The 25,721-nt window shown below is 44.3% G+C and overlaps 1 protein-coding gene across 4 annotated transcripts in view; it reads right to left on the bottom strand.

Annotated features, from left to right (window-relative positions):
* The window catches only part of Adcy10 (adenylate cyclase 10), an 88,365-nt gene that overhangs the window by 23,001 nt on the left and 39,643 nt on the right, over window positions 1–25,721 (bottom strand). For 3 of the 4 annotated variants that reach the window (XM_021150515.2, XM_021150669.2, XM_021150591.2), the window contains exons 13-21: window positions 22,979–23,034; window positions 16,844–17,000; window positions 15,490–15,682; window positions 13,753–13,839; window positions 12,087–12,361; window positions 9,118–9,254; window positions 7,527–7,652; window positions 4,635–4,913; window positions 3,853–4,143 (exon numbers count right to left, since the gene is read on the bottom strand). In XM_021150515.2, the coding sequence (XP_021006174.1) occupies window positions 3,853–4,143; window positions 4,635–4,913; window positions 7,527–7,652; window positions 9,118–9,254; window positions 12,087–12,361; window positions 13,753–13,839; window positions 15,490–15,682; window positions 16,844–17,000; window positions 22,979–23,034 (1,601 nt within the window). The remainder of the gene's footprint in view (window positions 1–3,852; window positions 4,144–4,634; window positions 4,914–7,526; window positions 7,653–9,117; window positions 9,255–12,086; window positions 12,362–13,752; window positions 13,840–15,489; window positions 15,683–16,843; window positions 17,001–22,978; window positions 23,035–25,721) is intronic. The other variant, XM_029479259.1, reaches the window with a different exon arrangement.

Genomic DNA, 25,721 nt, shown 5'->3' with positions numbered 1-25,721 from the left:
AAGGCCAGCCTTGATTGTAAGAGACCATGTCTTAGTTTAAAAAAAAAAAAAAAAAAAAGAAAGCAGCTGTCTCTGAATGGCCAAAGGAGAGCAAAACACCAACAGGAGGAGCCTGAGTCTGTAGATGTCTGATGGGCCACTTGTCAAAATTTTCAGTGGATTAATTATTACAGAAGCAGGGAAATAAATCTCCATTCCACTGTGTCGACCCACTGAAATACTAGTTTGTTGTAATTGATAACTTTATCCTGACCCACTTGACATACAGTAATTATAATTACAGGTTAACAATCATAGAGGGAGCATTAACCTTAGTGAAGAAATAGAAATGTAAATACATGCACCCATGCACACATACATACATAGCTTGAGGGAACTAAATACATACATATGTAGCTTGCTTTGCTCAAGATTCGATCTCACGTTGCCCAGACTGGCCTTGAACTCAGTATATAGACAAGAATAACCTTAAATTTGTAATCTTCTTGCCTTCACCTCTCAAGAATTAGGATTGCAGGAGTTTAGGGCCAAGATTTGAACTCAGGGCTTTGTACATGCTAGGTAAGTACTCTACTGACTCTCCATACATGGTCTAGGATATACAGGTAATTCTGATAAAGTACTCCAAAGGCTAACTTTAGGAGATAACAGTCCTGAATTAGATATCTAATGAGACTTCAGTAGGTTAGATAGTCCCATGGGGAGAAGATAGACTTCTAATAGGGAAAGTCGCATTCGCTAATGACAGACATGGGACTGCACCCTAGCCCTTTGGGCTTGAAGGTTAATGGCTAATCGGTATAACTTCATAGCTTTGTTTTGTTTTGTCTGAGGCAGAGTTTCATTATATAACCCAGTCTATCCTTGAGCTCTGTAGCCTAGGCTGGCTTTCTAGTCTCTACCCTCTTGCCTCAGCCTCCACACACCTGAAGAGATCTATTAGTTCACAGAAAGGCAACCTGAAGATTCTGTGCTCTTGTCCTTATAGGATAAATTTTCCAGTTCTTGTGGCCGTCAGCCTACACGTAGAGCCTCTCCACCCTCTTAGCACAGTGCATAGGTGTTAGTGGTCACCTCAAACTCCTGATTCTCCTGCCCCCATCTTCCAAGTGTTGGGATAGCAAGCATGCACAACACTCTTAGTTTTGTTACAAAACACTTAGTTTTGTTACAAAACACTTAGTTTTGTAACAGTAATAAATATATTTCGATTTTGAAAAAAAAATGTAATGCTAAAGCTAATAACCAATAGCAGTCAGCACTTGGAAACAATCACGCCCATTTCTCTGATACCTTACTTACCCTGGCGGGATGAAATCTACACCACTGATGCCTCATCTTTCCTGAGTCCAAGCCCTTGGAGGACTTGGCTCTAACGTCCTGGACTTAAAGCTGGTTCCTCTTCTTTTACGTGTATTTACTTATGTGAATAGATGTATGTGCCACAGCATACATGAAAAGGTCCGAGGACAACATGTGGACAGTGGTTCATTTTTTTCTAACGGCCAGGTCCCAGGGGTCAAACTCAGTTGTCAGGCTTGATGACAATGACCTCTGCTTTCTGAGCCATCTTGGAGTCCCTGATCTCCCCACTCCCCTTTGAAAAAATGGGAGGCAGGGCTGGGTATGATTGCAGATGACTGTAATCCCACCACTCAGAAGTTCAAGGACAGCCTGGTCTAAGTAGTGAGTTCCAACCTAGCAGGTCTATATAATGAGACCCTGTCTCAAAAATGAGAGACGGGGGCAGGGAGACAGAGAGAACTGAAAGAAAGTTAATTGAAACCAAAGATTTATATATGTAAAAGCCATGTGGAAACCTATTTTGTTAGGTGGTTATTTTTTTTAACGATTTACTTATTTTTATTTATGTGCATGGTGTTTTGCCTACAAGTATGTCCCGTTTAGGTTTTTGGATCTCCTAGAACTGGAATTATAGACAGTTGTAAGCTGTCATATGAGTGCTAACAGGGACTGAACCTGGGTCCTCTGGAAAGGCAGTCAGTGTTCTTAACCACTTAACCCATAAGCTAATTATTAAAAAAAAAAAAGTTTGAATGGAAGTATCCATATGAATGGAAAATGTTGCTTCTACAAATCAGTGTGTTAAACAGAAATGCTAGTACCAGGTATAGGATAACTCCTTATGTCAGCAAGGACTCCGAGCCACCACACTTCCCCCTCCCATACCCTTCCCCTTTTCTCCCCCCCCGTCCCCCCCACAAAAAAAAAACCAACACAGGCTGTTTCCATTGGTCTTGGTTACCCATCAGAAATAGATAAGACCCTATTGCTGACAACATCACACACCTAGTTTGCAGGACACAGATAACAAAGCTGGAAACAAACTGAAAACCTCCACCCTGCTGGCTAGCTTTCAAGGTACCTGAAGGTGCGTGTAGTGGTTTGAACATGGTTGGCCCAGGGAGTGGCACTATTAGTGGGTGTGGCCTTGTTGGACTGAGTGTACCATTGTGTGGATGGGCTTTGAGATCTTCCTCCTAGTTTCCTGAGGACAGTCTGCTCCTGGCTTCCTTTGGATGAAGATGTGGAACTCTCAGCTCCTCCAGCGCTATGCCTGTCTGGAAGTTGCTGTGCTTCCTGCCACGATGATAATGGACTGAACCTCTGAACCTGTAAGCCAGCCTCAAAGAAATGTTGTCCTTTGTTAAGAGTCGCTTTGGTCATGGTATCTGTTCACAGCAGTAAAACCCTAACTAAGACAGTGCTGTACAGATGCTGAGGGAGAAAAGTCAACAACAGACTCACCCAGCTGGCAAAACTTGTGAACTACAACACAAACCTGCCAAACAAGATGAACCACTGGTGCAATAGAGGCATGAATGTGAGGTAACCAACAACTTTCTGGTTGGATTTAAGACCAACCCCATAAGAGGAATGTATGCCTAATGCGGTAAACCTAGTCAAAGCTTATGGCTGGGAAGGTCATGTGGGTGAGAATGCTTTGCTAAAATGACATGGTGTCAAGATGCCTTCTAAATATTTCTGCTTATACCCATAGGTTAATGTTGCTCTCAGCCTTGGCCAAGAAAGCTTCTGTTTGCAGTGGGACAATGTAGACACTGAGAGCTGGACAGAGTACTTACAATAAGTGACTATGGAGTGCTCAGCCCTAAACAGGACATCTGTTTTGACTCCTTTAAGGCTTGAGGGACATCATGGAAGACATCCCACATGCCACCTGTGCTGGCTGGTTTTGTGTGTCAACTTGACACAAGTTAGACTCATCAGAGAGGAAGGAGCCTCCCTTGAGGAAATGCCTCCAATGAGACCTAGCTGTCAGGTATTTTCTCAATTAGTGATCAAGGAGGAAGGGCCCAGCCCATGGTGGGTCGTGCCATCCCTGGGTTGGCGGTCCCGGGTTCTATAAGGAAGCAAGCTGAGCAACATATGGGAAGCAAGTCAGGAAGCAGCACCCCTCCATGGCCTCTGCATCAGCTCCCGTGTCCAGGTTCCTGCTCTGTGTGAGTTCCTGTCCTGATTTTCTTTGGTGATGAACAGAAATGTGGAAATATAAGCTGAATAAACCCCTTTCTTCCCAACTTGCTTTTTGGTTATGGTGTTTTGTTGCAGCAATAGATACCCTAAGACACCACCTCTCTGGATTCCTTCCTTTGCCATGAGACATACTGCACTTAACTTGCTAGAGCTCTGTGTGGAAATCACAGTGAGTTAGACTCTGATACCCCAGGTGCATTGGACCTATGACACTGCTTGTATCCCAAACCCTGAGGGGCTTGAAGCCTTTAAGGTCCAGAACCAATCCATATAGACCTCAGTCTCCTAAGATTTCCCAGCTGGAGTTGGGACTTGTTAGAAGTGAAGTTTTACTTTTAAATCCTTGGGACGTCACTATCCTCTTGACAGTGTCCATATCCAAAGTGTTGAGCCGAATGTCCACTATGAAATGGTGGTAGGGAATGAAGTCTACGTTTCTGCAGTGGTTGCACCGATGGGCACTTTCTTCCAAAAAGCGGGCACATTTCAGATGCAAGACTTTCTTCTGGTCCTTGAGCCACAGTTCGTAGGCTGTCTTCTGCATTATGGGTCTGCAGAAACGAAGGATCTGGCACTCAACCACCTCTCCTTCCATCTCACGGAGCTCCTCCTCTTCGCCGTAAGCTAGAAGGAACAAGAGGGCTTTTTCAGTCAAACAACGGGCAACAAACCAGCTGCTCCTTTCTAATACACATTGGTTCTTAATTTCTTTTTCTTTTCTTTTTTTTAAGATTTAATTATTTATTTCATGTGTGTGAGTACACTGTTGCTGTCTTCAGACACACCAGAAGAGGGCATCGGATCCCCATTACTGATGGTTGGGAGCCACCATGTGGTTGCTGGGAATTGAACTCAGGACCTCTGGAAGAGCAGTCGGTGCTCTTAACCGCTGAGCCATCTCTCCAGCTTCCTAGTTCTTAATTTCTGGTGGGTTGCTGTTGTTTTGTTTTAATTCTTTTGTGGTTAACAGGGATTGAACCCAGGGTGTGTGCATGCTAAGCTAGGGCTCCACCTTTTGACTATATTTCCAGTCCTCTCAGCCCTTCAATCTAGATATTCCTCTAACCAAGGGGGGAATGCAGCCTTTTTTTTTTTTTTTAACAGGCGCTACTCACTTAACCCTTCCTTGAGCTTCAGGGCCAAAGAGCGATAATGAACCTCAAACGTGGGCACATTTTGTTTTAAGGCTAGCTGAAGATCTTTGCTACTCCGGAAGCAATCAAAAACATTTGATTCCACTAGGGTGGCCAGGGCCTTGATCATCATCTTCATGTTCCAGCAGGGGAGAATCTCAAACAGCAGCTCCGTGGTGAAGGTTAGGCCAATGATGGCAGCGCATCTCACCAGCATCTGATGGGAAAGGCTCATGCTGTCCAGCTGGACCAGAGAGATCTCTGCAGATGGAAAGCCACACATGGGACACTCGTTATCTACCGTTATCAGACAGATGCATTCTAGCGTTAAGACCACTGTGCTGAGCTACAATTCTTATTTGTGGAAACCAAGCCAAGCCAAGCCAAGCCAAGCCAAGCCAAAAGAAGTAATTGCTTAATACCTCCTGTTGTGGGTAGTCAAGGTGCAGTTTCTATGATCTAATATATATGACATGATCTGAGGGTATTATGGTTTGGTGCTAATGAGTGACAAAGATGTGTGAGGATCAAGTCATGGGAGGCCACAGTAGTTAGGTTCCCCATTCCTGTGCTTTGAAGACTTCTCCAGCTGCCCATGTCTTCAGTGTCTCCCTGGACCTGCTCTGTAAGAAGCATAAGGCTCTCTATGTGTCCAAGACATTCATTTATTCCCATGACACATATTATTATCTCCATTGCGTTAGTACATGTCAGAGAGCACAGAGCTCCGATCCCAGCTCTTCAACTGTGTAGGCCCATGTTCACTCCACCACAGGGCACAGCCACTTGGGTTTCATAGTTCATGTGTACCTGGACTTTTGTTTTTGGTGTGCATGTGTGTGTGCGTGTGCATTCCTGTGTGTATATGCCTGTGCTTGTGTGGGTGTAGGTGTGTGTTTGTCATGTGGGTCTGAAGCATCCTGGGCTCCAAGCATCCTGGATAACTTGCTACTATCCCCAGACTCTACTTGGGCATTTAAAAAAATGAATTCATCTATTTATGTGTGTGAACCTGTGTCAATACATGTGTACTGCATGCATTGGAGGCCAGAAGACAGCATCACCCAGAGGAACTGGAGTTACAGGGCTTGTACATCACCATGTGGGTCCTGGAAACAGAACCCACTTTCTTTGCAAAAGAAGGAAGCACTCTCAATCACTGAATCATCTTTCCAGCCCCCTTCCTGGACATTTTATATCCATTAGAGACAAAAGAATGCAGGCAGCAGAAGTTGAAAGTCAGTTAGGATACCTTCATGCTTTAGGGGCTCAGTGAGCAAAACATAATAAAGATACCAAGTGTCCCTAGGCCATTCTCCCAAACCTTTAGAGTTACTTCTAGATGACATATTGGAGCTGCATTCAAACTCATTCAAAGTCATTGCCCTTGAGTAGAGCAATACATCTCAGATATGAGCTTGCTCTTTGTCATATCTTCCTCATGAACTTTGATGTCAGAACATGTCTCAGTGTTAGATGTTAGATTTTTCTTTGTTACGATTTGTTTCAGCTTATTGGACAATGTATGACACTTTGTATATGTGTGTGTGTGTGTATATATATATGTTTATGTGTGTGCACTTAGAAGCCAGAGTTCACACTGAAAGTCTTCCTCAACCACTCTTCACCTTATTGATTTTTAAAGATCTGTTGTTTTATGTTTGTGTATGTAGTTGCCAACATGCCTATAGAGGCCCACAGAAGCCAGAAAAGGGTAAGATCTGCTGAAGCTAGTTACAGGCAGTTGTGAACTACCTAATGTAGGTGCCATCGAACTTGGGTCTTCTGAAAGTACAGTAATCACTCTTAATCTCTAAGTTATTTCTTTAGTCCTTCCTCTACCCCCTTTTTGAGACAGGGTTTCTCTGTGTAGTCCTGGCTTTCCTGGAACTCACTATGTAGACCAGGGTGACCTCAAAGTCACAGAGATCCTCAGCCTCTGTCTCCTAAGTTCTGGCATTAAAGGTGTGCACCACCACACCCAGCTATCTTTTTTTTTTTTTTTTTTTGAGATAGGATCTGTGGTGGTTTGAATGAGAATGGCTCATGTCAATCTCCAGTTGGTGGAACTGTTTGGGAAGGATTAGGAGGTGTGGCCTTGTTGGAGGAGGTGTGTCACTGAAGGCAGGCTTTTAGATTTCAAAAGCACATGTCATTCCCAGTTAGCCCTTTGTCTACTCAGGAATAAGGACATAAGCAGTCAGCTGTTGTTCCAGTGCCGTGTCATGCCTGCCTGCTGCCATGTTCCCCACATGATAATCACTGGGCTCTAACCCTCTACAGATATGAGCCCAGGATTAAATGCTTGCTTTGATGAATTGCCTCGACTGTGGTGTTTTGTCATGGCAATAGAAAAGTAACTTAGGCAGGTCTTTTCCACAGAACCTTATACCTTCCGAATTCAACTCATCTGATTAACCTAAGTCTCAGAGAGCATCCTATCTTTACCCACTCAGTGCTAGGACAAAAAATATGTGTCACCACCATGCCTGGCTTTTTTTTTTTTTAAGTGAGTTCTTGAGCTTGACCTCAGGCCCCTCCTCAAGCCTGCACAAACACCTTACCAACAGAGCTGCCTCCCAGCTCTTCACACCACACTCTTTCATGCATTCCAGCAAACATTTGTTCAATTCAGACCTATGTACAGAGGGAAGGGGGCTCCTAATCAGAGTGTGTGTGTGTGTGTGTGTGTGTGTGTGTGTGTGTGTGTGTGTGTAAACCCAAACCCACTGGGTGACCTGTCTCCTGCACGGGGGAGCACAAAGCAAGTCCTCAAGGAACTTTGTTATCATCTTTTTTTTTTTTAGACAGTCATCCTAGAAGAGGCAAAAGTGCAACCTACTGAGAAGGGGATGCTACTTCAATTTTCTTTACCTTTTAGCGATGCTGGAGGTGACAAATTATTCAGTCTGACACCACTCACAAGGTAACAGACTTCTTTCTGTCCCTCAGATATGGAAGTGAAAAGTTGCATGTCATCTGTTGGCCTAACAGAGTGCTCTGTGGGGAGGCAAGAGGCAGGCAAAGCTAAGATTATTATCCTGTCTTTGAAAAGTCCCACTTCCCTAAAAACCCTGAGAAGGAACTCAGGTGAGAAAGACTAAGCAGAGACGTACTGGTTCACCAAATGCTCTAGAACATCTTATTTTAGCTAACACTGACACATGGATCTCTAAAGTAACTCAAGATGACTTTATGTTCCTTTCTCGCCCCCCAAAAGAAAAAAATGGTAATATTGGTGTCTCTATAGTACTTTTAATTTTAGAATACTAGGTTCACAGCAGGCCTAGACTCCACGCTGTCACCTAAAGTAATATAGAGCTATGTGCTCATTCATATGCCCACTGAGCTTATTTGGCTACAGCCAGAGGGAGATTTAAGATAGTGAGGTTTGAGAATAAACATGCCTAGTAAGGGGGTCTACCCATACTCAACATGTTTATCCCTTAAGTCATTCATATAATGCTTGGTAGGTGAGGTACAAAGGCAAAGGTGAATAAGTAGAGTCAAGTTCCTCATCTCCTGAAGGGATAAATCATGCTCTCAACGACAGCACAGATGTAAGTGGCTCACCAGGGAGCACTCATGGTAAGTACTAGACGGTGCATATCCACATTTACTAATTATTTGTAATTCATTATTTATTAAAGACTGTACTGGCTGGTTTTCTGTCAACTTGACACAAACTAGACTCATCAGGGGAGGCAGGAGCCTCAATTGAGAGAATGACTTCATGAGATCCAGCTGTGAGGCATTTTCCTCAATTAGTCCCAGCCCACGGTGAGTGGTGCCATTCCTGGGCTGATGGTTCTGGGTTCTGTAAGAAAGCAGGCGGAGCAAGCCATCCATGGGGAAGCAGGCCTGTAAGCAGCGTCCCTCCATGGCTTCTGCATCAGCTCCTGCCATCAGGCTCCTGCCCTGCTTGAGTTCCTGTCCTGACTCCCTTTCGTAATGAACAGCAATGTGGAAGCGTAAGCTGAAAAAGCCCTTTCCTCTCCCCAAGTCGCTTTTTCGGTCATGGTGTTTCATTGAAGCAGTAGGGATCCTAAGACAAAGGCTTACATGCAACATAATCTATGGCGGTGACCAGCACGAATACACAATGTTCCTAGGCCTTTGGGAACACAAAACTAAGGAATAGATATCCAAGGATCATCCGGAAGAGTTACTAAGGAGGACCGTGTTGTTGGAATAAAGTCTAAGGAAGGACTCATAGAGACCTGTATCAGGACGCTGACATTTCCCCGTGTTCCTTCTATCTATCAGAGTGTACATTCTTTAGCCCCGAGAGAGCCCAGGTTAGTTGGGCTTTCTTACTATTTAGGGCCTTAGACCTAACGCCTTCTTACTTTCCTGGAAGCCCTTTGGCCATACAGGAGGCTGCCTGCAGCCTAGCCCCAAATCCTTGCCAACTGCTCTACAAAAAGCCTTAGGGTGAGAGTAACAGCGAAAAGCAGCTACTCACTGAACATGTTATTCCAGTTTACGTTTGCCTTTTGCTCAGTCTCTGCTTGTTGAAAAAGGAGAACTCTGTGGTGGTCAAGGTTTTTCAGCAGTTCTTCACAGTAATACGGAATCCCGCAGCTTCCCTCTACCAGGTACCTATGGAGAAAGCAAGGCAGAGAGCTCACATGAAGAACCAACGGTCAGGAAGGAACAGACTCAGCCTCCTGAGACGTCTTCCCTTCTGCAGGTGCTTCATCTTGTTTTCAAGTTGGGAGATTGAGTTTCCCTCCTTTTGTTGTCAGGGATGGGGACTCTGCATGCTGGGCAAATCCTCTGCCGCTGAGCTACCTGCTCCACCCATATCTCCCAAAAACACCCATACACATTTTTCAAAGTAAGATGGAGATGTATGTAGTAGAATCTAAGTGGGTATGTGTGTGGTTAGCATCTATTAGTCATACACGAGCTTTACTTTGACATTTTCATATATGTATATTATGTACATGAAATTCACCCCAACCCTGTTAGCATCTCTTGTTCAACTATTGGCTCTTGTTATTCTCTCTTCTCTTTACCAGATAAACTCCTTTCCACATTCATGGCTCTCTCTCTCCTCTCTCTCTCTCTCTCTCTCTCTCTCTCCATGCTCTGTGCTCTCAGAGGCAATTGGATTCCCAGGCTCTAGAGGACAGACAGTTGTGAGCTTCCCGTAGGGATGCTGGGAGTCAAACCCTGTCCTCTGGAGGAGCAGCCAGCTCTCTTAATGGCTGAGCTCTCTCTAGCCCATGGCTTATTTTTTTTTCCCCTTAGGTGAAAGGCATCATGCATGCTAGGTTATGCCTCTTGTTTGTTTGTTTGGTTTTTCATTTCACAATGGAGCCTAGTCAACTCTATGTCAGTAGATCTTTCTCATTCCCCTTTGTTACTATATCACAATCTTTTGGATGGAGTCACCCTACTTTACTGAACCTAACCCCTTAGGTTTTTGAGTTGTTCCCAGGGTTTTATTAATATAAGTTAGGCCTCAAGGAAAACTTTGTGTATCATTTTAAAGATTTTTGTCATACATTTGTGATAGGTTCCTAGAAAATTTAGGATTGGTAGATCAAGAGAGAAGTTTGGCTGGGGACTACGATCAGTAGTAGAAGTGTTTGCCTTGTATGTGTAAGGAACCTGGATCTATGAGAGAGGAAGAGGGGGAGGGAACACAGAGTATTTTTCTACACACTTGTATTCTCAGCCCTTGGGGAGATAAGGAAGGTGGATTTCAAGTTCAGAGTGGACTGGACCAATAGTAGATCTTGTCTCAAAAAGTTCCCAAAACATGGGCTAAAGGGATAACCAGCAGGTAGCAATGATGCTGCATGAAGACTGGAGTTCAAGTCCCAAGAACCTATGTAAAGAGCTTGGGGTGGGCACACATGCAGATGGGGGTTGGAGTTAGTTTCTAGCCTAGCTGTAGGGTCGGTGAGAGACCCTGCCTCAAGATAAGTGGAGAATAACAGAACAGGGTACCCAACATCTACTTCTGGCCTCTATACACGTATGGTTGCACATGCCTGCATACACATGTGCATATACACCACATACATTCATCACACATACATGCATGCACATACATACATACATACATACACACACACACACACATACACACACACACACACACATACACACACACACACTAAATAGCAAAAATAACAAAACAAAAAAACCTAAACACAAAAGGTAGACATAATATTTCTAGTTATATACAAATATCTATTATCAGATATGAGAATCACCCCCCCAGTGTGTGTGTGCATGCACATATGTTCATATGTGTGCAATACATTATTCAAGTTATATTAAATGAATCTTTGTTTCTTGTGTCTTTCTTCCTGGAGTAGGGTAACCTAAGTAGAAAGACCTGGTGTTAGGTGTCTGTAATCCCAGTACTTAGGAAGCCACCGCAGGAGGATTTCTATGAGGCTAAAGCCACCCAGCCGGTTCAGGGAACATCAGGTCATCCAGGGCTGCACAGCAAAATTGTATTTCAAGCAAATTAAAACAAAATGAAATGAAAAACAAAGGAAAATGGGACCCAGAATGACAGACACCAAAGTGGCCAGTGAACAACCAGCTAAAGAGCCACTGTCTTGTTGTTAAGGGGACTGCTGTGAAGATCCAGTGGAAGAATAACTGACAATCTCATGACAAACATCTGCCTCAGAGTGAGAACCCTGCCACCAGACGTCACTCTCGCTAGCCAGCTAAGACCTTGATGAGTAACAGGTGTGCTTTGTACAGCTTACTAACCTCTCTTTCCTGTCCACTCCCCAACACACGTGACCATGCTCTTGGTCACTGCTCATCACAGAAGGTAGGCCCAGGCCCAGCAGATCAGCTACGCAATGTATGAAGAGGTGGAACAGGGCCCACACTAAGGAGATATGATCAGCACTCACTCTACTACGCGTCATGTGTGGTCCCCTCAAAAGGTGGGACAGTGCAAGCACTGAAATCAGCATTTCAAGGTACAGCCAGCCCGGGTTGGGGTAGGGCTCAGTTGGTAAAGTGCTTACCACATAAGCCCAAGGACCTGAGCTCAGATCCCTAGCACCCACAGAGAAGTGGGGGCACCCACAGAGAAGTGGGGTGTGGTGCTGTGCATCTCTAATTCCAGCTGTGGAGAGGCAGATACAAGAGGATTCCTGGGACTCACTGGACAAGCTAACTGAATCAATGAACTCCAGGTTTGGTGAGAGACCCTCGCTCAAAAATCAGGTGAAGGATAATTGCAGAAGATGCCCATTATTAACCTCTGGCCTCCACATGTACTCAGAGGAACATATGGACGAACATACATGTGAACATATTTACACACACACACACACACACACACACACACTTGCACTCATGACACAGCCTAAGGGATCTATGTGATTAAGCTCAGAGCTGGGGGATAAGTGCAGCTGTCAAGACCTGGGAAGGTAGGAGGTTACTCACGAGTCGAGCTCTCTGGGGATGCTGCTTACACTAAGGTCAACACAGACCTTGTCCCGGATTTCCTGAGGCTGCATGGTACCAAGCGTGATGTAGGTGGTGTTCCGGTTCTTCATTATGGCATTGGCAGCTGCACAGGGAACTTCAGAGAAAGGAGCCAGGGACATAACGATGAAGATGGGCATAGAGCGGATGAGCTTCTCTATGAAGGCCCAAGAGGTTCCATCCACAAACTGGGCCTCATCGATGATGAAAATAATCCTTTCTTCTCTCACTGTCTGGAAAAGGGAAACAGAAACACTATAGAAGATGTCGGCATCTTGTTTCTTGGGTTTCTCTGTGTGTGTGTGTGTGTGTGTGTGTGTGTGTTTACTAAGTTTTATGGTTTGCACTATATAAACCAGGCCTCCGACTCAGGGATACACCTGCCATGTCTCCAGAGAACTCGGATTCAAAATGTGTGCCACCATGACCAGCTAAGGGTGACTTTAAGAAGAGGAAGTGAGGAAGGGGGTAAAGGAAGGAAAGAAGGAAAGAAAGAAGGAAGACAGGAAAGAAGGAAGAAAACATAAAACATTGGAGCCAGAGGTGGCTTTAATCCTGGGTATTACACACCTTTGACCCTGGGGGATATGATATTTGTTCCGCAACATATAATTACCAAATATCCTGGATTAGGTAGTGTGTGCATGGAGACAGAGCTGGTTCTCACCCTACTTGGAGGCTTATGTTATTTTGGTTTGAACTCTGGTATAGGTTACACTTTAAATAGATTATGCATCCTTTTTGTTGTATGGCTATGACTAATCTGAATTATTCGCCCACTCATTAAGTATTTAGTGTATATCTATTAGAGTCATGCCCAGCTCCAGGTGTCGGAGACATGCAATAGACTATAAATGCACGTGCTTCCTGCCTCAGTTTCTCAGGTTCTAGGAACATGTGTGTGCCACTGTGCTGGATGTGTGCATGTACATGTATTTATGTGCACATGTATGTATGTTTGTGTATATGTGTGTATACATATGAATTATTTTATTTTCTTAAGATTTTACTTATTTGTCTGTCTGTCTTCCATCTCTATTTGTTTATCTGTCTATCTATCTATCTATCTATCTATCTATCTATCTATCTATCTATCTATCTATTATTTCTTTTGGTTTTTTGAGACAGGGTTTCTCTGTGTAGTCCTGGCTATTCTGAAACTTGTGCTGTAGACCAGGCTGGCCTTGATCTAAGAGATCCAACTGTCTCTGCCTCCCAGGTGCTGGGATTAAAGGCTTGGACCAGCATTTCCTGGCAAGATTTTATTTTTATGAGAGAGAGAGAGAGAGAGAGAGAGAGAGAGAGAGAGAGAGAGAGAGAGAGAGAGAACATGAGTGCAAATGTCCACAAAGGCTGGAATGAGTAGCAGATCTTGTGGAGCTGGAATTTATATGGTACAGCAAGAGCTCCTAAGAATGGAGTCATCTCTCCACCTCCTCCATGTCTAAATTCTGAACAGACTTGGCTCAGGTTCGGGAGGATGGGAGACGCAAGCGCTTTAAGGTATGGCTTTCACATGCTTGCAAAATACTTTTCTGGAAGAATCTCAACCCCTGGGGAAATTGGCTCTATGAACTTTGGCCTAGCTTCCTCCCTCGGTGACTTGACCTCCAGGCGCTCTTACTTGCTCCAAGATCTTCATAAACAGGGCTTCCAGTTGCTTCTGCTTTCTTATCTTGCTCATCCTGGACATCTCCCGGGAAACAGGGAACTGTACGGAGAGCGAGAGGGTTGAGCAGAGGGAAACAATGAGGGAACTGACTCCCAGCAGATCCTGCCAACTGTCCTGAAGCTTTGGACGCTCAAGTGTTACATTCCACAATGCCTGCCTCCAGCCTGAATGCTCAACTCCACAGAGTGGAGTTAGGAAAGAAATGGACACACTGTCTCTACATTTGCCATCAAGTTTGGGAATGGGTGACTTTGTGCCCTAGATCACCCAGGATAGGACAGTGCAGCTATGAGGGAAAGGTGACAAACGTACAGCTCACCAAGTGGCCATTTTGATTTTCTGGAGCATGGTATTTTTAGATGCCTCCATTATCTCACAAGAACATGGTGCAAGGGACTGTGGGTGCGGCTCTATGGCAGAGCAGAGGCTTAGCATGTGTGAGGCCCTAAGCCCCCCCTTAACTCCTGTAACTAACTAAATATGTGTAAATTTCAAAAATGTGTGTTGTTTAGTGTGTCCTAGGTTAGTTCATTATCTAGACATCAAAAAGCTTTTATGTTAAATGTTTCTGTGTTGTAAGGAATTGACTTATCATTTTGGTTTGTCTGAATGTCTTTAGCACTGGGAATAAACTTAGCTAACAGATTAAAAACATTCTTAAAATTTGTTTAGTTTTATCTTATGTATAGGAGTGTATCACTGCATGCACGCATGTGTACTATGTGCATGCCTGCTGCCCACAGAGGTCAGAAGATGCTATTAGGTCTCCTGGAAGTGGAGTTTGTGAGCCACCATGTGGGTGCCGGGAACTGAACCCAGGTCCTCTGCAAGAATAGCAAGTGCTCTTAACAACTGCGTCATTTCTCTAACCGCTTGACTAAGTGGGTTTAACGATTAATTTTTAACTATGTATATTTTTATGTATTTATGTGTGAGTTTGTGTGCGGGAGTGCAGGTACCCACAGAGGCCAGAAGAGGGCATTGGATCCCCTGGAGCTGTGTTGCAGGCAGTGGTTGGTTGTCAGTGGCCCAGTGTGGATTATGGAAACGAAACTCGGGTCCTAGGCATTTTAACAGATGGACTTTTAACAGATGGACTCTCTAGACCCAGTTTACTAAGTAATTACATATGTATACATATATGCATATACACATATACATATACACATCATATACACATGTACACATGTACACATGTACACACACACACACACACACACACACACACACACACATATACACACATCTGAGAGGAGAGAACCTCAGATGAGAAAAGTGCTTCTGTAATGTCAGGCTACAGATAAGCCTGTAGGGCATTTTCTAAATTAGTGATTGACACGCCACTGGTCCTGGGTTCTATAAGAAAGCAGAGTGAGCAAGCTATGAAGAGCAAGCCAGTGAGCAGCACCCCTCTTTAGCCTCAGCATCAGCTCCTGCCTCCAGGTTCCTGCTCTGTTTCAGTTCCTGTCCTGACTTCCTTTGATGATGAACAGTGATGTGGAAATGTAAGCCAAATAAACCCTTTCCTCCCCAGCTTGCTTTTGGTCATGGAGTTTCATCACAGGGAGAGGAACCCTGACGAGGACCAAAGGTTAAAGATACATTAAGTCACAGAGCTTCAGGCGGGAGTTGCTGTGTGTGGCCTGTAGCTATGTTTTTGCAGGAGGCTAATACGAGCTATGTTGTTACCTGAACATGGAAGATGTCATTAAGAAGACAGTGGAACTTCTCATCCAACAGCGTCTTGACTCTATTTTGAAGATTGGTCTGTCGTTCTTTGTAATGTTTACAAGTGTCCAGACCTAGTACGTTAGCCATGAGTATCTGGATAGTATAAAAATTTTGATGGAAGCTGATCTTAGTCAGTGCAATAGCAACAGCCCTGTTCATAAGACAATGGAGAATCAGGAGATCATTTTAAGTACAGTTCCTGGAGCTAACAAAGGCTGGGAGAAAGTTCTGAGTTCTCACACCCAGTTACAAGGACAGAGATTAATCGAGCTGTCTGTAAGCTGTTCTTCAGTCCTGCTCCTGGGAACCCAACCCCTCTCCATCATTACGCTGTATTAACCTGGCTGTCTTTTCCTTCCTGGTTTTGCTGTTGCTGCCCTGTACCCAGGCCAGAGCCTTAGACTCAGACCTGTGCTGCCACAACAACATGCTATGTCCAGTGCCTGCTGTCGGTGATCATCTGACGGCAACCTCTGCAAGAGACCTCAGTGATTTAGTGAGGCCCAGATGTGGGGGCCTGGGGGTGTGGTTCAGTGGTAGAGCCTTTGCCTGGCATGTGTGAATTTTAGAATTTGCCCCCTAGTACTACCCAAAGCAAAGCCAAGCCTGGACATCATCATCATCATCATCATCATCATCAACAACAACAACGAATCTTGCAGTGTTTTCTTGCTTAATGCTTTCCAGGGTTCCCATGGCCTATTTTGTGTGACACTGTTGTCATGATCTCGGTAATCATTACTGTACATTCAAACCCTTCAGAGTGGCAGGCAGCTCATCTCATGTGTGATACTTCTTGTGTGAAGACAGAAAATAGTATGAGATAAGTACACTAACTCTGCCCTCTGGATTGACAGTCTAACCACCCAGCATTCCTTAGCCCCACTTTCCAAACTAAAGGGCTTAAAACAGCAATCTCCTGTTTAACATAATTAACAATATCATAATTAGCAATCCCCCAAATAAACCTGAGAGTCTAGTCCCCAGACAGATACCAACCTTGAGCTCTGCCGGATGTCTCAACCTAACTACACGTCGGGTGTTAAGCAGGAAGCTTTAAAGTCTTCAAGCTTGCCCTCATATTAAATTGGGGTTTGCAGAAATCGGTGCCATTTCTCTTTCTCATAGTTTGAACAGCTTTATCATTAAGTACCCCTTCAGCTACAAGGCTCGGGTTCCCCAACAACTGTACTTAGCTAGTTCGTTCATATAAGGCATGTTACACAAGGGAGAAGACATAAATAAATGCAACTCTTTCAAGGGTGCCAGTGTTTTCTGAGGTCACAAGAGCCATGTGACCTCAGACACTCACCTGTGGTTCTCATGCTGAGAGGCCAGATATTCGATTTCCATGAGTACCTGGCTTTTTCCATATCCTGGTAATCCTTCATACATTAGAACTCGGCTGCAGTTCGTCATCAAAAAGTCCTTCATAGTAGACATGAAATAGTCGATCTCCCTAACACGTCCTGTTGTTTTGTTTATTGTTTAAAGGAACAAACCCATCAACAAAAAAAAAATAGTTTAGAAAGATATTTTAAAAGGCAGGCAGTGATACCCTTTCTAAGAGTGTCTTTGGAATTTCCATGGCATTGTGCATGGGGCTTCATTCCTTTGTGGTTTTGTTCTTGGTCTCTTGTGGCTGAGGCTGACTGGTCTCAAAGATGCTGTGTTGCTAAGGATGACCTTGAACCCCTGTACCTCCTGCTTCCACCTCCCAAGTGCTAGGACGATAGGCACGTGCAGCTTTGTGCAACTCGTTCATGAGGCTTCTTAAGGCTCTGTGTATTTTTACAATGTTTCAGATCTTTTTGTTGTTGTTGTTTTTAAGCTTTAGTAAGCAAGGTGATTTTTGAAAGTTTATTTGTGCAAGCTGTGATGGAAAGTTGTTTTGTTGTGGTCCTTACTCTGGCCCCATCAGGCTGGAGATGGAACCCAGAGCCTCTGGAATGCTAGCCAAATGCTTTACCACTGAATTCTACCTCTGCTCTCAAGGGAAAGTATTTGTCAGCTCATTACAATTCCATTTAATTATACTGCACAAAAAATCTCGAGATTTGCATAGATTATACAACTAAGAATTGAACCAAGGATTGCTAACCTTAAAATAGATGTTATTTTTCTGTTTTCTTTAGCAGACTAGATTATACAACTAACACATGCTCACTGTAGAAAATATGGAAAACGTAGGAGGAAAAAAGAACAATATAAAAAAAAAAACCATTCTGGTTGACAACCCTATCACTTTTTTTCCTTCAATGCCTTAAAATGTATGCAGTAGGAGGCCCAGGCTGAAATCTGATACTCAGCCCACAATCTCCAGGAACCTGGGTGAGCATGAAGGGCCTGCAAGTACTGGGCTTTTGCAGCAATGGGCAACTTCTGTAAAAAAAAGAAGTGTGGGCTCATTTGGATCATTTCTAGTTTCTTTGCTGGACAGATGAATCCCGGGGCCACATTTTGTTATCTGTGGGTAGAGTACCTCATGTTCAGGTGTCATCTAATGGCTTGGCTGAAATTGGATGATGGTTACAGGTAGAAGTGTCCTAGAAAAAGAAGGTATGGATCTTGCCCGGCGATGTGAGGTTCTGGATATGGTTTAATAGAAATCACCCTGCACGCTCTATTGACCCTCTTGAAGGAAACGTATCCTTTGTGAAGATGCACCTGAGCTTCAGTGTTGCGAGCTGTCTCCTGAGAACCCTAGGCTCACGTAGAAGATGGGAGTCTAAGCGCTATGTAGTAAAATCTTCTAGCTTCTCTCTTCTGGTTATACAGAATGCAGATACTGAATTCTAAAATGAGTTTTTAAGTCACCTTATCTTCAAGTCTATGCAAACCAAGCCCTAGCTGGACATGTTCGTGCGTTCTTGTGATTCCAGCACTTGGGATCAGATAGCAGGAGACTTAGAAGCTCAAGAACTAGCCTTGGCTACATAGCAAGTTCAAGGCCAGCCTGGGCAACATGAGACTCTGTCTTTGAAAAACAACAACAACAACAACAAAAACGATTTTTAAAAAATCCTACTATGACGACTGTTGTGTGCATTTTTTTTTAACCCTAGAATTTTTCCAGGTAATTTTGTTGCCCTTTATCATAATTTTGGGGATAGGAACTCTTGTGAAGAAGAACATTTCCCTCACTGCTGATCTCCTACAATCCTTGTCTACAGCTTAAAGGAAAAGTATGTGAACTTGATTTTTACCCAGCGCTGTGTGTGGAATATGACCTAAAGAGACTGATTCATCAACTGGATCAAACCGAGGAAGGTCTGCCTATTATCCTGTGCACTCTAAGGTGACTGACAGTCTAGAACTCCGGCTACTTTGAGTCAGCACTGCAAGCACTTCTTGGGGGTGGGAAACAAGGCTTTGGAGGAAGGGGAGGTGGCTACTCTCCCTCCTCCATGGCTTTATGTGCGTGGGAGTCGTGGCTTACCGGGTGTAATTGCTGCAAGCCTGTGTTTCTGTGGGGTGTTTGTGTTGGCCCGAATGCTTTGTTGTACAGCTTAGGAACGACTGGCCTCCCTCAAGCTTTGAAGACACTAAGATTCCAGCCTAACATTCCCCCCAAGCAGTGCTTTTCATCTTTCCTCTCGCTGCGACCCTCTAATGCGATACCTCATGTGGTGACCCACCCCACACCGTCCATAAAAAATGACTTTCCTTGCTACTTCATAACTGCAATTTTGCCACTGTTATGAATCATAATGTAAAATATTTTTGGAGACAGAGGTTTACTGAAGGGGTGAAGACCCATAAATTGAGAACCACAGCTCCAAAGGAAGGACAGAGTCTCATTTTCTTAATGACCTCTGACACCGTTGTGGCTAGGACTTAACTTTCAATACATCTTCTAGGGATGTTAAATCTAATAGAGGGGAAGAGCAAGGACTACTGTGAATATGCGTCTTCAGGATCGATAGCCAGGCTAGGTTGGGTCTCTTCCCCAAATACACTGTTGCCTTTTTAGATTTACTTCCTTTCCAAGGTGAATTAGCTTTGAGAGGGTCCCTGCCACCAAATCCCAATTGCATCACTTCTACATAGATTGTAAGTGAAAGCGTTTTTGTGGGTGACAGAGGATTGAACCTTGTGCACACTAAGCACTATGCACGGTAAGCACGCACTCTCCCACTGAACCACACCCCTAAGCCCTTATACATTTAAACATAAAAGGTAAAACAGAATTTCTGGAAGAAAAGCTAGGAAATACTTCTCCAAACATATGGATGAGGAAAGCTTTGTTAAATAGCACACAGAGAAATGTGGGTTTAAGACAAACAAACAAACAAAAATTGAGTTACATTGCAGTTAAGAAGTCTGTTCATTAAATAACTGCCTTAGCAAACAGTTGAAAATGGACTGATAGATAATTAGCAAGGACTCTGTACATAGATGGCATACCAATTTGTGAAGGGTTCCTTGTTTAAGGAGAAAGAGAAACCCACTGTGGTGGCACAGGCCACCTGTACTCCAGAATACCTGTACTCCAGAGGTAGAGACAGAGGGTCATGAGTTCAAGGTTGTCACAGACAGGTAGCTAATTTAAAGCCATCTTGGACCTTAATTGTATGGATTTTTATCCCAACAGCAGTGACCACCCCAACAAAAATACAAGCCAGTCCCTGCCTCAAAGAGGAAAAAAATCCTAACTCAGAGGAAAAAAATAGAAAGAGAAATTTGTGTAATCGTTTTATTGAAAAGATGGATCAAATAGCCCCAAAATAGACCTCAGCCACATCTGAGCAATGATAGACGGAAACAACAAGAAGGGGCCACTGCATACTCCACATGAGCTTAAGTGGTAAAGACTAACAAAAGTGACTGCTGGCAAAGATGAAGGGCGATGGCATCATTTACCAAAATTATTCCCTTTGTTCTGACAATATCACTCATGTATACAGATATGCACATATGTGTACCTTTACATACATACTAAACAAACAATGCATATGCATGCTTTTTTAAAATCTTCTTTGATGATTGTGGAGATGGTGGTGGTTTGATGGTGTCCTGCACTGTGGCAAACTTCTTGCCTAGGCCTCCTGAGAGCTGGTATTACAGAGCTTGCACCAACCTACTCCTCTTCTCTTAGAAAATGTTTATTAAAAAGACGTAAGAATGCTTATGGCAACACTGTCTGTAAGAACCTGCAGATAACCCAAACCTTAGATACCAGGAAAAAAATAACTGGTGCATTTGTAATATGGCATGCAGGAGTGTAGCAATCAAGAGTGATTATAGAGGGCTGTCGAGATGGCTCAGTGGGTAAGAGCACCGGCTGCTCTTCCGAAGGTCCTGAGTTCAAATCCCAGCAACCACAGGGTGGCTCACAACCACCTGTAATGAGATCTTTTGGTGTGTCTGAAGACAGCTACAGTGTACCTATGTATAATAGTAAATAAATCTTTGGGCCAGAGCGAGCAGGGGCTGAGCAAGTGGGGTTGACTGGAGTGAGCAGAAGTTCTAAATTCAGTTCGAAGTCTCACTACCATCTATACAGCTACAGTGTACTCACATACATAAAATAAATAAATCTTTAAAAAAAAGAGTGATTATAGAGGCAGACAACAACTCGGATGGAAACATGTCAGAACACATGAGTGAATAAGAGAAGGTGTACAGAGGTGTTGTCCTGTGTGTTCATTTTTGCGCTTCTGGAAAGAACTGGGTATAGGGAAATGAAACTCAACTGCTCACTCTTCTTCAATCAAGGAGCCTCCAGGAGGGTAGGAGGGCGAAGCACATTCTAGAAGGGAAGTCACTCGGTTTCAATGTTTCTCCTACTCCTCTTTTCTCCCTGCCCAGCTGATCCTACAAAATATCTTATTCTGTTGTGCTGAAGTCCCCTGGAAAGTGACCATGGGTGAGGGTGGCAGGAGACACCACCTTCCACTTTTAATCCGTGCTTTCTTCCCGGGGCTTTGTGAACCTTTTCCCTGACCATCCTATGCTCTCCCCTTCAGCCCCTTCCCTGCTGTCTAAAGTCCCTTTCTGGGTAGTCAGTATTTTATTTTATTTTATTTTTTGTTTTTTCCAAAGGGGTAGGGAGGAGAGTCAAAAATTCTGTCCCAGTGGAGGGGGAGGTGCTGTCTGGGGACAGAGAGAAGCGGGGGAGCAGGGGGGCATCTTCAGTACAGTGGGGTGGTTAGATCATAAGAATCCAACTAAGTACCTGCCAGTATTCAGTAGGGAAGAGTCAAGGGGAGCCAAAAGAGGATGAGCCAGAGGCAGAAGAAAAGGTGGAGTCTTAGGGGGTCAGAGTGAGGGAGGGGAGCCAGGGATAGTGGTGCTTTCTTTGGGTAGGGAGCACAGACACAGTGCCTCCCCCCTTCCACCCCTGTCTCAGCTCTGGTCCTTTCTTCTTCCCTTTCCCACAACAGAAGCCATGGCCCTGGCCATGTCCTCATGTCTCTGCATCTCTTGAATATTCTGACCCTCTACTCCTTCCTTTTGCATGGACACTCTACAGTATATAAACGGCATGGCTCCAGGAGCATGAATGATGCTTTTCTGTGTGTGTCTAAGAGAGGAGGCATTTGTATGTTATACAGGTTGGCCCTAAACTCCTGGGTTCCAGAAATCCTCCTTCCTCTGCCTCCTGAATATCTGGTAAGTCATCATGCTGGGTTTAAGTTATTCTTGTTTGTTTGTTTTTTTAAAGACAAGGTCTCACTATGTAGCCCCTGGAATTCTTATGTAGATCAGGCTGACCACAAACTCACAGACATCTACCTGTCTCTGCCTCTTGAGTGCTGGAACTAAATCCGCATGACATCATGTCCAGCTTTATGTGAGTTTTAAAATAAGAATAAATAATCGAGCCCTGGGACGGGGAAAGGGAAGAGGGAGGAAGCAGGGAGACACATGTGGGGATTTTAAACACATGATTATTTTCCTCTCTCTTTTGTATGAGTGTATATGTGCATGAGTGGTATATAGGCGTACAGATGTGGGTGCACATGTGCTCATGGATGTGGAGGCCAGAGGCTGACAGTGGGTATCTCTGAGACAGGATCTCTGACTAAACCCAGGCTCAGCCACTGGCTACACTCCCCAGTCAGCAAGCACCAGGGATCCACCTGTTCCCAACCCACCAGTGCTAGGGTTACAGAAGTGTGTAGTCAAGCCCAGCTTTGTATGTGGGTCTTGTGGATTTTAACTCAGGTCCTCAAACTTGCACAGCAGACATTTTAGCCACCGTGCCATTTCTCTGACCTTTGACCTGTGTGATAAGTATATACCTTCATTTTGTCATAATTCATTAGGGTGCATGCTTCTCATTGCTACCCTTTTCTCTATGTCTTGCTACAGTTCAATAAAGAACCAAGAGCTTATGCAATATGCACAAAGCCTTGACTTAGTCTCTACTTGCTCCCCACCCTTAAAAAATAAAGCCAAAAACAAAAACAGAGAAAGTTTCAAATCAAGGCTCACTACCTACCCAGCAAAGGGTAGCCCTCATATCTGTTGCAGATGAGATATGCCATACCAAACATGCTAAAGAGAGAAAGAGAGAAAAGATGTTAGATTCAAAACAGAAACACTGAGGGCAAAAGTGACTTCTTAAGCCTTTTTTTTTTAAAAAAAGATCTCTAATAAGCCTCTATTCCGTGGTTGCAGCTACCAAGAGGGGAAGAGATCAGATCTACTTGTAACAGAGTCCAAACAACTTCTGTACTAACTATTACTGTAGTACCTGGCACACTACTTAGCAAATGACTTTTGTACCTGCATTGGTAGACAAGAACCCTTTGGAGGGCAGAGGGGGGCAGGTGGACCCCAACAATCTTGGATGTGCTTCATACTCTCACATCCTGGAGAGAGTCTATGGACTGCTCAATATCAGCTCTATTTTGCTGGGCACTTGCTATGAGTCTTGCATAGTTCTAAGCAATTCACTGCTCATCTTTTTTTCTCAACCAGTATCTTTTTTTGGGGGGGGGTTTGGTTTTTTGAGACAGGGTTTCTCTGTATAACTCTGGCTGTCCTGGAACTCACTTTGTAGACCAGGCTGACCTCGAACTCAGAAGTCCGACTGCCTCTGCCTCTGCCTCCCAAGTGCTGGGATTAAAGGCGTGTGCTACCATTCCTGGCTCTCAACAAGTATCTTTAACTCTGACCAAATAAAATACTAGGAGGTGTGACTCCTGTGTTAGGACTGTAACCCAGTGGGAGAGGATTTGCCCAGCACACGTGATGGCTCAGGTTCAATTCCAAGTACTACCAAAAATAACCCACAAAACTCAACCAACCAACCTACCAACCAACCAACCAACCAACCAACCATCCAACCAACTTAAAAACAAACAAAAAGCCAGGGAGACAAAAGTATCACCTAACGTCCATTTTACAAATGAGTAAAGGAAGTGCAGAAACTTGTCCAACAACCTGTGGCTAGTGGTGGCAGTGTCTAAATACAGGCTGGGTGTGTGTGCCTTTTAGTGTAAATTTCACTTTGGATTGTTCTCTTCTGTGTTCTGCCTTGCTACTTTGTCATATTTCTCCAGAGGCACCTACCAAACTCTCCCGTGGTACATACAGCTAGTTGTCTAATGTAAAAGCTTGAGGGCAGCTATTCATAGCTGCATATGTGTGTCTATGCATTTTTCTCCATCTGGAGGGATGGCACAGGAAAATCACGAAGACTTCAGGCTTTGGAGATTTTGGGGTGACTGGATGTAGTGACCCACTTCAGTACCATACCTGTACCCCACCCCTTGTCATCTAGCTGGGCACTGCCTTCCTGCTGTGGCTTTAACCTTATGAATGATCTGGCCGATCAGATGTCAGCAAACAGGAGAAAGAGAAATGCTTGTGCGTGAGCCGACTGTGTCTTGTCCTTCACATATTACTATGGCAACGTGCCTGGTGGAGTATGAGACAGGCAGAACCAAACTGATCTAGCTCTGTAAGCCCGGTTGACCCCGATGTCTCAGCTGATGCCATCTTGGATCAGCTTATAACCTGCTGACTACTATCAACAGTGTCCCATATTTTCCTGGGGGGAGGAACACCAAAACAAAACCTATTAATTGTGTTGGGATATAGCTAAAACATGAAGGCCTAGCATGGACAGGGTGAATGGTTTGATCCATTACAACAACAACAACAACAACAACAACAACAAATCTGTTGATGTTTACAACAACAACAAGAAGTCTGTTGATGTTTGTTGTCTTGTGCCACTGAGGTTTGTGGTCACCTGTGAGGCTGTGTTACTGTGAGTTTGTATCTTCACTCCCTGGCTTGACTAGAGAGACCCTTGGTGAGTTAGTTAATAGCATTTCAGTGTATAAAATGGGGATAGTAAAATGTTTCTACCTCCTGCAGTCAACCATAGGAATAAATAGTATATTTTGAGGTAGAGTGCATATTTAATAAGCGCTCTCCAAAACACCATCACTATCCTTTCACTTAGTCAGTCACTACTTAGTGATGAGCTGTGCGTGCTAAGCAGGGCGCTGAGCCACAGGAACACAGAGTGAAGAGAAAGAAATGTCTAAATCAACTGTATGTAGCCTCTGAAGATGGACTCTTTAAGACCTAGGGTCTAGTTTGTTCCTGGAGTAACGCTGGTCTATTCCCCTGCTGTTTATTCACACACCACTCATTGGTTCAGCATTGTTGGGAGACCTACTGTGTGCCCAGCACAGGGGATATAAGAGTGAGTGCCTCCCTGTGCTCACAGTGCAGTGAGAAGTCGGGGATATGAGAATTGGGGGATACACCTTGGAGGTAAAGCATATGCTTAGCATGAATGAGGCCCTGGGGTCCATCTCTAGAACCAATAACCAAAGAGTCTGGGAGAAGCCGGCCTACTGGGAGCGTGTGCTGTAGAGTTACCCAATGGTGGGAAGGGCTCCCATGTCTAGTGGGGCCTGGGGAGTGCCAGAGCCACCCCCACAAAGAGGAAGGTTCCTGAGCTATATTTTAAAGATGGATTGGGCAGAGTAGTGAGAAAAGCCATTAGACAATCCCAGTGAGGGTGTGCAGGAGGGGGTGATCTCGGAAAAGCTCCCTTGTATGCTGTTGCGAGGAATTTGAATGTTAACATGAAGTGTTTAGAAGCTACTGGTCCTTCCTTCTTCCTTCCTTCCTTCCTTCCTTCCTTCCTTCCTTCCTTCCTTCCTTCCTTCCTTCCTTCCTTCCTCCCTCCGTCCCTCCCTCCTTCTTCTTCCCTCTCC

This window comes from Mus caroli, chromosome 1 (assembly GCF_900094665.2).
Source record: "Mus caroli chromosome 1, CAROLI_EIJ_v1.1, whole genome shotgun sequence".
NCBI lineage: Eukaryota > Metazoa > Chordata > Mammalia > Rodentia > Muridae > Mus > Mus caroli.
This window is presented reverse-complemented; position numbering and strand designations above follow the sequence as displayed.